The following is a 12,233-nucleotide window of genomic DNA, read 5'->3' as shown; positions in this document are numbered from 1 at the left end:
TACTGGAGAAAATATAAGTATTTTCTGATATCTGTCAGTAAAAAAATTTTATTTTTTATGAATCATTCTGTATTCACAATTTTGTATTAAAAGATGTATCACAAGAGAAAGATAATGATTATTATTTCCTTTTGTATGATCCATAATTGTAAGTAAAATAGATTAGTTTTTCAATTTTTTATTAAAACCTTAACAATAGAATTGTACAAATGTAAAATAAAATTTAAACACGAACTATATAGTATACAGGGTGAGTACCTAATATTCAACGGTCCTTTACAGATGTACCCTATATCGCCTCAAAAAATATCTTGTTGCATTTAATAAACTGCTGTCAATTTTCAAAATCTTTAAAGATGGAAATAATGAAGTAAACTTTTAAAAGATACAGGATGTTGCGTAAGTTCCATAAGAAATTTATTTAAAATGATGGAGGTCCGTAATTAAATACGTAGATTATCTCAGAGATGCGCCAAATGTATGCAACTTACATTACATTAATCAATTTTAAAATATTGTATATTTTTTAATGATATTAAAATAGATTTTACTGTGTATGATGAAAATATGTTATCTCCTTAGGGTCAGTATACTTTCTATAAGAAAATCATTATTTAAGCGAATAAAAGTCGTAATAGTGACGGGCGGCCATATAATAAAAAAGTTATCGAAAAGAAATTGGCATTTCTCTATTTACATTTGTGTAAAAAATTACTTATTTTTATAACTTGAAACCTGTACGAATTACGAATTAATCGGTATAGAAGAATCAAATATTTGCTGTATCAGATATCTGCAGTAAGATTACTTACTTTTTATTAATCATTCTCTCTTCACATATGCATTTATATTTTTGCATTGAAAGGTATATAAAAAGAGTTAGAACGAATATTTTTTTCCTTTAATACAGCCGAATTCGTCAATCTAAGTAAAACACATTTGTTTATCTATGTTTTTTATTAAAATCTTAACAAGAGAATTGTACAAAAGTAAAATAATAAATAAACACGAACTATACATACAGGGTGAGTCCCTAATCCTCAACGGTCTTTTATAGCTAAACCCTATATTGAGTCACAATAACTTTTACATTTAATAAATTGTTGAAAATGTTCAAAATTTATACAGATAGAAATATTGACGTGAATTTTTAAGTTTAAGCGATAGAAGATGCTGCGCAAGTTCCGTAAGAAAACAGATAACTCTAAGATAACATAAGGTGTAATTTTGTGGTATAGTTTTTTGATAGTGCTTAGCTAAAAAATACTGCTGATATTTTTTTGGGTAAACACCTGCGTTATAATATTGTGAGCCTTTAAAATCAACCTCTAAATAGTTTCTGCACCAAAAAACCTGAATTATTCAATAGTTTATAACTTTTTTATGATTCAGAAAATAGTTCGGAACCGGACTGTAGATTAACGCTCTATATTAATAGATTTAAAATCATCGCAGAATAAAGTATATCGGTGAAAATCATATTTTTCAAATAAATATATCCCAAAAATTCGAAGTATTTTTAAGAAATGACGAAGGTTCTTCAAGTAAGAATATTAATTGGGTATTTCTTTATAAAATCATCATTTTTTGGACGTTGTCATTTGACGAACAGAGTTGTCGTATTGTCGGTATAGTGGGCAACTACGAAATGACGAAAATTGCGATTAAGGTTATTATTAACAGTCCACCTGTTCAGAGGTACATGATAGAACAATTGTTCATGAAAAACCAACTGCTATTTGATAAAATATTCATAATGAATAATGTTTTTGTATCTATTAGAACTCGTAAGGATTTACAGAACTAGAAAACATTGTAAATCTTGGAAATGTACAAAACGTTGGATTTTTAAAACAATTTCATATTTATATACATCACTGTGTTGTTACTTACCTTTCTCGTAACAGTTACTAATGTCATATCCTAATCTTGGCAATTTTGAAAACCGTTTCAACTGTCATTTGTACTTAATAAATTAAGTCAATTGACGTACTATTTTTTCGGTTTGGGTCTTTGAACACAACCGTTGCAATATCTGGAGTGCAAATTTTCTCATTTTATGAATTATTTTTGCATCAATGGTACTTTTACCATTAAAAATAAATGTTCTAGAGAGATTCCGCACCACATAGGTAAAACAATGTGTTAGAGAGAGCTTTCTATCAATCTGTCGGAAAGAGGTGACGTCACACATTACGACGAAGGAATCTACATTAGTAACTGTCATAGTTCAACTATTATCCGCTAGTTGGGGCCACTAATTCGCCATTTTTAATTCAAATTAATTGGCAAATTACTGGCGCTAACCAGCGGATAATAGTTGAACTACGACAGTCACTAATGTAGATTCCTTCGACGTAACGTATGACGGCAACGCTCTCTCTCTCTCTCTCTCTCTCTCTCTCTCTCTCTCTCTCTCTCTCTCTCTCTCTTAAAAAATTTTAATTTTATTTAAATTTTTAACCATATACTTGATATACCTTTGTTGGAATTTTATATGTCAAAAATTTGATAATTATTTAAACTCTATTAAGAACCTGTTTAATATCTCTGGATTTGGTTATTTTAACGAAATATTTAAATGCAAGAACACTAAAACTGGTAATTGTAAGTTGCCATTCGGCGCAACCCGGAGATATAAACTGTAAATCAGCCAGGAATTTTTAAGCAAAGCAGTTGGTTGTATTGTAACGTCGCATAAATGTCATTGACTATGACATACTTAAAAGGACTGTACTCTTAAAAGAATACCAGGAGTAAGGATTACCAATAATAATATTATGTAAAAAAAAAGATTTGTTGAATATGGAACGTAAAAAGTTATTTTAACCAAAATGATTAATGAACAGAACCTTTTGAATGAGTCATAGCAGTGGCGTCCAAAAAAATGTTTAATTACACGCAGACTAGTGATAAAAATCTCGTCAAGTATAATATTCACCGATACGATAAATAAAAAAGAAATAACAAAAACTGATCACCAATTAAAAAAATATCCCCGTAAAAATGACGTAAAAGCAATAACAGTTTATTCTGTTTGATTACAAAATCAACAATTACAAAAAGATTTAATAGGGAAAAACAAAGTTACTAAAGTTACCTTCGAAAGTTACTAAAAAATTTGAGTATGAAATCCGTAGAAGATGCATTTTTGTCGCCCGATTACCAAACATTACAATCTTTATAAACGAAAATGAATAACTATGTACAAACGATTTTACCACAAAACAAAAAGGCATCTCTCCAAACAATTCTATAGTGTCCGCAATTAGTTTCGAGGGATATTGTGAGCAATCGAAATAAACTAACACGTTTGACAAACGGGTACCTCGTTGTGTAGACCTGGTAAGCGATAACCCATATTCACTAACATGGATTCGAGCGGATCCAGCGCCATGCGATTTTGGTTCGCCTCGACCACCGCTTTAATGTCTGTCACTTTTCGAGGATTCACAAAGTCTTCCTGCAATACAAAGAAAATATTTTAATAAACAATAATAATTTAATAAACATCAATTTTGCACATGCGCGTCCAAATTCGCTCCTCCAACTATTTGCTGTTAAACTATTAAATTTAAATTAATATATTTTTGGGTAACCGATTTGCATGTTTAAGTGACGTAACAGTTCAAACTGGCGGACAGTCACCATTTCGTAAAATTATTTTAATTGGGACAAATGGAAAAATTAAGCCTCATTTAACCCATTAGGTACTAGGGTGACAGATATGATACACTAAACAACGATCTTTTCATCGTGACTTACAGCGCTTAAAGCGTGACCTTCAGAACCTTAGTAAAGGTTTTTAGGTCTGTTAGTATTTATGTAGTTTAGTTGCCGGTGAAAACAAAATACATTTGAAAATTATTTCAAATACGACACTTACCAGTTCTGGAAGTGGCGACCAAAGTTTGACTCCAGAATCAATTCCGCTCGACGCTATGAAACAGGCACTCGGGTGTGGTTGGACACAATTTACTATGGACACGTCCCCAAACAGAGCTGTCACTATTTTCGACTTTTTTCTTTCCCAAACAAATATTATACCTTCATCCGAACCAGCACAAACATAATTTCCATCTTCGCCTAAAACATAAAAAAACGTAAACTGATCCATAAACGTAGGAAGTTCAATATTATATATTATTATTTTATTTAAGTTTAATAATTTTATTTATTTGTTACGCCGTTGCCTACAGAGTAAACAAATTCCGCGCTGGGAGAAGAGAAAAGTTTTTTAAACCCCCAAACAAGACAATACAGTCAAAAATTAGCCGCTGAATAGATATGTGTACGCAATAATTTTAATGAAGAATTTAAGAGACGTAACGAAGTGTCATCATACACTAACTACTGCAGTCATCAAAGAGGAAAATGCCATTCAAAATCGACGGTCGCTTCAAGCTTTGTTTCTGAGAGAACGGTTCATTCTACACAAAAAGCTAAAGCAAAAATTCTTAAAAGTGTTAGTAAACATTTCTGTTTAAAATTATCTCAGCTACATTTTTTATTTGAATCATTTTTTCTGCGGCCTACATATTCTTGGTAAATCGATTTTTTTGCGTTTTTATCCCACTATAAGCGTGGTTTTAGGGGGAAGCCCGGAGGTAAAAGTGGTAAACTTTTTTGCATCTTTTTTGGGATCCCAAAATTAATATTGTCGGCAAAATTCAGCTTGTTCGTATGATTTTTAGGGGTCAACTCTGTGACGACTTTACTATAACGAAATGACAGTCCATCCTCTGCATCTTTGCATAAGTGGCTTTGGGGCCATTTTCATCTGTCCAACAGATAACATATTGAAATGTATGTATGTATAACTTTTTAGAGAAACGTGTAACCCGTAAAGCGTTGATCAATGAGCTGCAGGCTAAAGAAATTGTTTTTACAAGTAAAACATACCGGAGTAGAAAATTAAAAGATTTGGGCTTTAAATTAAAAAAAAGATGATCATCGAAGAGCTTTAATATTGAAAGAACTCATATCTCAGCACAACGAGCGTGTTTCTTACGTAAATATATGGAAAACATAAATAGTACATTTCCACAAGAAGTTGTATTTTTAGACGAAACGTGATTTCTTTTCTAGGGGAAATAAAAAAATGTCGTGGCAGGATGGCAACAGCAGAAGTGTACGTAAACCAGAAGGTTATGATGGAAAAAGATTTCGGATATCGGAATGACTTTCTGTCATTTGCTGTTGCATGAAATAAATTTCCGACGTATTTCGTATGCTTTAAATGATGAGGCACGGGTGAAGAACCATGGACTCAACTGTATTTGTGTTTCCTTATAAATCCGTTGCACAACATTCAATTTTTGTAGAGTTGCCGTATTGTCGAGATAGTAGAGAATGTATTTAAATATAAAATGAGCAAAATATTGGGTTTAGGTTATTATTATTATTAATTTATTTGTTTAAAGGTACATGCTGAAAATTAAAGTTAAGTGCAACGATGAAAAATTATGAATTATAATTCGTAATTTGTATTATTAATACAAATGCCAAACCAACTATTTAACGAAAAAATATGCATAACGAGTGTTTTACGATATTTTTACACTCTAGGATTTAGAAAAATAATATGTTATACCAAGAAGTTTTATTAAAATGAGCAAAATCCAATTACCTAAAAAGCTGGCTTCCTTTATGTCAGTTGTAGTATTACAATGTCCGAGGAACCGCAGTTCAAAATCTAGAGATTCCAGCCGTCTTTTCTGCTCAACTGCCCCCACTTTCTTGAAAGTACGTTCGGTAATTGATTGGTCTGCGAGCTCGTTTTCTCTGTCGGCTTTCTCTTGATTGGACACGAGCACATTTTGAACTTCTGATGGTAAAATAACTGACTAAAAAGTAAATAGTACCAAAAAACATACTTTCATTACAATAAATATATATAGCAAAGGTACTGCATGAAGGAAATGATAAGTTGGAAAAAAACACATGAAAGAAAAAAAGTAAGAAAGAAAACACAGACAAAAATAATATAAAAGAATGAAATATTGAGCATAATAGGAGTTAACTATATGAAAAGTAGACAATAAAAATACTGGGAAAATTAAAAGGTACGTACGAAAGAAAAACTACAGAAATAATAAAAAAAACAAGAGAAATGGAGACAATACAAGTATTATAAAAATTTATTATACCAAAAGTAAACAGCAAAGATATTGAAAAAATAGAATGATAAGTATGAAAGAAAATGGCAGCAGAATACATAAAAAGCACATAAAGGAAGAAAACACAAAGAAAAAAGAAAACATAGAAAAAACTAATAAGCATATTAGGTAATAGTTGAAAAGAGGTTTCAGAAAAAAATGAGAATGTGTAAGTGACCATAGAAAAAGAAGAAATAAAAACAAATAACATTGTATGCACTAATTATAAGAAATAAATGCTTACCTTTTCGTGGTTGGAATTTATTGGTAAATTTAGAAAATAGTCGAGCCATCGCTGAGCTTCCTTCCCCCATTTAAGTTCTATTAAACACTCTATTAGGCCAATATAAGCCTGCGTGTGATTAGGCCAGTTCTGTATCACGTATAAAAAGTCCCTAGCAGCATTATATACGTCTCCCATCCTAATAAAACATCCAAAATGCATTTGTAAAAACGGCAAATATACATAAAAAATTAATTTAACGCTATTATTGTTTATTTAAGTATGATTTTTAAGTTAAAGTGACTTCTAAATCTCTAAAAACTTGAACAAACTTTCTTAAGTTAATTTGTAATACAGTGCATTATAAATGCTAAATTGGGCAACACTGCGACTCCGAATGCCCACTTTCAGCTCTACAAGCGACTGTGAATATAGACATAATAAGAATAAACTATTCATCGTGAGCAAAATAATGAACCGAGATGAGATTGAGAGGAAACGATCGACCACTCGATCGGTGGTCTATCTATCTCTCCCTTAACAGCTCTTGCGCATTATGCATATGCCGCTGTATTGCATTTGACTGCGTTGCGTTTAACTATTGATTGATTCTAGAATTTTATATTCAGTTTTCTAAATTTTCTGATAGATATTTTCTCGAATATAAAAATATAAATTAATATTTTTATTATAGTTTATTCGTCTTCCGGGTTTGGACCGTGTCATTTGTGAGTGACCCAAAAGTGGGTTCATCTCGACGTTTCGCTACAATTGTATGTAGCTTCTTCAGGAGAACAAAAAACACAGAGACAAAAGACAGGAAGATGGGTAGTTAGCAACGGTAACTCAGTTACTCAACGCAACCAGAGGCGAATACTAACTACCAAGATGGGCATTTGGTCACAGTAACTCAACTACTCAACGCAGCCAGAGGTGAAAACCAAATGCCAGGACAGGGATTCACGTCCAACAGCTCAGAACACTAACGCGTCGAGAGGCAGGGAGTGAATCCGACGATTACTCCGCTACCGCTCTATTTATAGTCGCGGTGACCTGTCGTGTCGGGACGTATCGGCACACTCCGTGGCGCGAACGTCAAGAAGCGCGCGCTGGCCAATCATGTGGCTGCATCGTGGTAGCGGGACCGGACGGCGGCTCTAGACTGGGATTCCAGATGGGAGACAAGTAGTATCCTTCCTCTCGATTGATATTATGTGGATTTTTTCGGATCTCTAGAGATTCGCGGATTTTCCTGGAATAAAAGAAGGGGCTCTTAGAAATAATATGAGTTTTTTTGAACAATATGGAATGACCGGTTTCTTGGCAGTGTTCTGCAACTGCAGAATGGGAGAAAAGACCTGATCGAATGTATCTTTGATGCTCTTGAATCCGAGTTTTGACGGAACGACCAGTTTCGCCAATATACACTTGTCCACATGAACAAGGAATAGAATAGACACCACAGGAAGATAGGGGCGGTAATGGGTCCTTAGGAGAGGGTAGATATTGTGAGATTTTCTTGGGTGGTCGAAAAGTAGTCCTGATACCTTCTTTGCGAAGAATTTTGCCAATCCTATCAGTGACACTTCGAATATACGGAAGAAAAGCCACAGGAGTATTACCCGAAGATTCTGAATTTGTCGTCCTAGGGTGTAAAGGGGGATGTAGATGTCGGTGTGTAATATTTTGAATTGTGGACTTGGAGTAACCGTTGGCGACAAGGGTTTTTTGCAGATGGCCAAGTTCTTCTCTAAGGTTGTCAGGTTCAGAAATCGAAATGGCCCGATGGATGAGAGAGTTGATCACAGAATTCTTTTGGGCAGGATGGTGGTGTGATGAAGCATGTAGGTAACGATTCGTGTGAGTCTTTTTTCTATAAACAGAGTGACCTAATCGGCCATTGGGCTTGGAGGTGACTAACACATCGAGAAAGGGAAGGGACCGATTATTTTCTACTTCCATTGTGAATTTTATACTCGGATGTTGTGAGTTAAGATGATCTAGGAAGGGAGAAAGGGTATGTTGACCATGGGGCCAGATGATAAATGTATCATCAACGTAGCGGAACCAGACTTTTGGTTTTAAGGGGTAAGATTCTAGGGCTAAAGACTCAAAGGCTTCCATGAAAATGTCAGCAATGACAGGGGAAAGGGGAGAACCCATTGGTGTTCCAGATATTTGTTTGTAGAAATTGCCTCTAAAAGAAAAATATGTTGAAAGGAGGCATTTTTCCGCAAGATCTGCCAAAACCAAAGACTTGTTATCATTGGTCAAGTGATCTCGCAGAACAACTAGAGAGTCATGTATGGGGATATTAGTAAATAGGGATGATACATCGAAACTGACGAGAATGTCTTGGGGATCGACCGTGAGGGAGGAGATTAAGGTGATGAAATGTGTGGAATTTCGGACATAAGAAGAGGTACGACCAGTATAGGTCTTAAACTGATTCGACAAGTACTTTGCGAGTTTGTAGGTAGGAGAGTTAATCGTAGTCACAATGGGACGAAGAGGTACGTTGTCTTTATGGATTTTGGGAAGACCGTAAATTCTGGGGCAGATGGAGTTTTTCGGAACTATGGACTTCTTAACATCATCGGAAAGATCGGATTGTTTGATGGCATGGGTCTCCTCCAATCTCCTCCCTCACGGTCGATCCCCAAGACATTCTCGTCAGTTTCGATGTATCATCCCTATTTACTAATATCCCCATACATGACTCTCTAGTTGTTCTGCGAGATCACTTGACCAATGATAACAAGTCTTTGGTTTTGGCAGATCTTGCGGAAAAATGCCTCCTTTCAACATATTTTTCTTTTAGAGGCAATTTCTACAAACAAATATCTGGAACACCAATGGGTTCTCCCCTTTCCCCTGTCATTGCTGACATTTTCATGGAAGCCTTTGAGTCTTTAGCCCTAGAATCTTACCCCTTAAAACCAAAAGTCTGGTTCCGCTACGTTGATGATACATTTATCATCTGGCCCCATGGTCAACATACCCTTTCTCCCTTCCTAGATCATCTTAACTCACAACATCCGAGTATAAAATTCACAATGGAAGTAGAAAATAATCGGTCCCTTCCCTTTCTCGATGTGTTAGTCACCTCCAAGCCCAATGGCCGATTAGGTCACTCTGTTTATAGAAAAAAGACTCACACGAATCGTTACCTACATGCTTCATCACACCACCATCCTGCCCAAAAGAATTCTGTGATCAACTCTCTCATCCATCGGGCCATTTCGATTTCTGAACCTGACAACCTTAGAGAAGAACTTGGCCATCTGCAAAAAACCCTTGTCGCCAACGGTTACTCCAAGTCCACAATTCAAAATATTACACACCGACATCTACATCCCCCTTTACACCCTAGGACGACAAATTCAGAATCTTCGGGTAATACTCCTGTGGCTTTTCTTCCGTATATTCGAAGTGTCACTGATAGGATTGGCAAAATTCTTCGCAAAGAAGGTATCAGGACTACTTTTCGACCACCCAAGAAAATCTCACAATATCTACCCTCTCCTAAGGACCCATTACCGCCCCTATCTTCCTGTGGTGTCTATTCTATTCCTTGTTCATGTGGACAAGTGTATATTGGCGAAACTGGTCGTTCCGTCAAAACTCGGATTCAAGAGCATCAAAGATACATTCGATCAGGTCTTTTCTCCCATTCTGCAGTTGCAGAACACTGCCAAGAAACCGGTCATTCCATATTGTTCAAAAAAACTCATATTATTTCTAAGAGCCCCTTCTTTTATTCCAGGAAAATCCGCGAATCTCTAGAGATCCGAAAAAATCCACATAATATCAATCGAGAGGAAGGATACTACTTGTCTCCCATCTGGAATCCCAGTCTAGAGCCGCCGTCCGGTCCCGCTACCACGATGCAGCCACATGATTGGCCAGCGCGCGCTTCTTGACGTTCGCGCCACGGAGTGTGCCGATACGTCCCGACACGACAGGTCACCGCGACTATAAATAGAGCGGTAGCGGAGTAATCGTCGGATTCACTCCCTGCCTCTCGACGCGTTAGTGTTCTGAGCTGTTGGACGTGAATCCCTGTCCTGGCATTTGGTTTTCACCTCTGGCTGCGTTGAGTAGTTGAGTTACTGTGACCAAATGCCCATCTTGGTAGTTAGTATTCGCCTCTGGTTGCGTTGAGTAACTGAGTTACCGTTGCTAACTACCCATCTTCCTGTCTTTTGTCTCTGTGTTTTTTGTTCTCCTGAAGAAGCTACATACAATTGTAGCGAAACGTCGAGATGAACCCACTTTTGGGTCACTCACAAATGACACGGTCCAAACCCGGAAGACGAATAAACTATAATTCTGACTCTGGCCGTGGAAGCCTACGATTTCATTTAATATTTTTATGTTTTGACTAGCGGACCCGACAGACTTCGTTCTGTCAAATAGATTTGGAATATGGCAGTTTATTTCTTTAATTCTCCTAAACAGAAACATCACCATGATGATAGGGCGGTGTGTGAGCCCGGGTGACCTAAGTATCTTTGCTTCCAGAACTTTTGCCACCATTTTGGACCTACTAAAAACCCCGACTGGGATGTCTGCCAGAGGGCTTTAAACTAAGAGGGGAACTTAAGGTTCAAATCTGATTGAAAAATAATCTAAAGGGATAGTGGCAACCTAAAGGTGAGAAATATTTATAAAGTGGGTGTTTCAATGACAAAACATAGAGATAATTAATTATTTATTATTATTATGATTAACATAGGGTTAATAACCGATGTAATAGAGAATATTGAAGTAAGACGTATATAAGTATTTTCAGTAATCGCCTTATTGTAAATCAAGTGAATCATAATTATTAACAAAAATCTGTTTTATTTTTATTGTAGTGCTTTATGACATACAATGTTTTTTGTTTGATTACCTGGTGAATATACAAACAAATCTGATGGTTTGCCAACACGGTAACAGGCAACACGCTAACATACAATTGACCATGTGAGAAACATGGGTTTTCTAGATTAATACCACAAACACCTAATGATTGCCCCTGGGACTTATTTATGGTCATAGCAAGAGCAAGCAGCACTGGAAACTGTAGTCGTTTAAATTCAAATGGTACATCAGTCGGAATCATTGGGATGCGTGGTATCAAAACGTCTTCTCCTTTATACTTTCCTTTCAGTATAGTTGGTTCTATCACGTTGTTCAATAATTTTTTTATCGCTAACCGTGTACCGTTGATATTTCTCAACATTATAACTACCGATCCAACCTTTAATTGAAGATTGTGAGGTGGCAATCCTGGTAAATCCAGTGAGTTTAAAAATTCAGGCAGATAGTTGACGACATCATCTTGTCAGTAGCCGTATCAACTGATTTATAGATCCTCAATTCGCCTGTAATTTGTTCTTAAATTTTGAAATTTAATTCATTTACATCTATGTTTTTTGCAGCCAATATAGCCCGTTCGCTAAACCAATCATGGCTTCTGTAATTTTGAGAAACATCTGGAAACACCTTTTGAATAAGTTCATCTTTTGATCGAGTTAACTGACAAAAACTTTGAGGAAAGTTAATGCAACCAGTCAAGGTATCTATAGGAAATTTGCCATTACCAATGTCAATGAGTTGTTTAGAGAATATGTCTCCAGATTGGTCATTTTGCAACTCGATACGCATATTCTTGCTTAAGTGTAATACCATGACATGTTTCCACAAATTGGAGAACTTTAAACATGCATTGAGTTCATTAGCTGGCGTTGATCGTGGAATCACTGGCAATGTTTGACGAAAATCTCCTGCTAATAAAATCATTGCACCACCAAATGGGTTATGATTGCTCCGTAGATCTTGTAAGGTTCTATCTAAAGCCTCCA

General features: G+C 35.7%; 1 protein-coding gene across 1 annotated transcript in view; it reads right to left on the bottom strand.

The window, feature by feature from the left end:
* Nucleotides 1-938: 938 nt before the first annotated feature.
* LOC140435317 (WD and tetratricopeptide repeats protein 1-like) overlaps nucleotides 939-12,233 on the bottom strand; it is a 32,006-nt gene continuing 20,711 nt past the window's right edge. The window contains exons 8-11 of the mRNA XM_072524156.1: nucleotides 6,403-6,580; nucleotides 5,630-5,846; nucleotides 3,887-4,086; nucleotides 939-3,463 (exon numbers count right to left, since the gene is read on the bottom strand). Of these exons, the coding sequence (XP_072380257.1) occupies nucleotides 3,305-3,463; nucleotides 3,887-4,086; nucleotides 5,630-5,846; nucleotides 6,403-6,580 (754 nt within the window). The 3' untranslated portion in view covers nucleotides 939-3,304. The remainder of the gene's footprint in view (nucleotides 3,464-3,886; nucleotides 4,087-5,629; nucleotides 5,847-6,402; nucleotides 6,581-12,233) is intronic.

The sequence above is a fragment of the Diabrotica undecimpunctata genome, chromosome 2, assembly GCF_040954645.1.
Source record: "Diabrotica undecimpunctata isolate CICGRU chromosome 2, icDiaUnde3, whole genome shotgun sequence".
Classification (NCBI taxonomy): domain Eukaryota; kingdom Metazoa; phylum Arthropoda; class Insecta; order Coleoptera; family Chrysomelidae; genus Diabrotica; species Diabrotica undecimpunctata.
The sequence above is the reverse complement of the archived record's forward strand: the minus strand, read 5'-3'. Positions and strand labels throughout refer to the sequence as shown.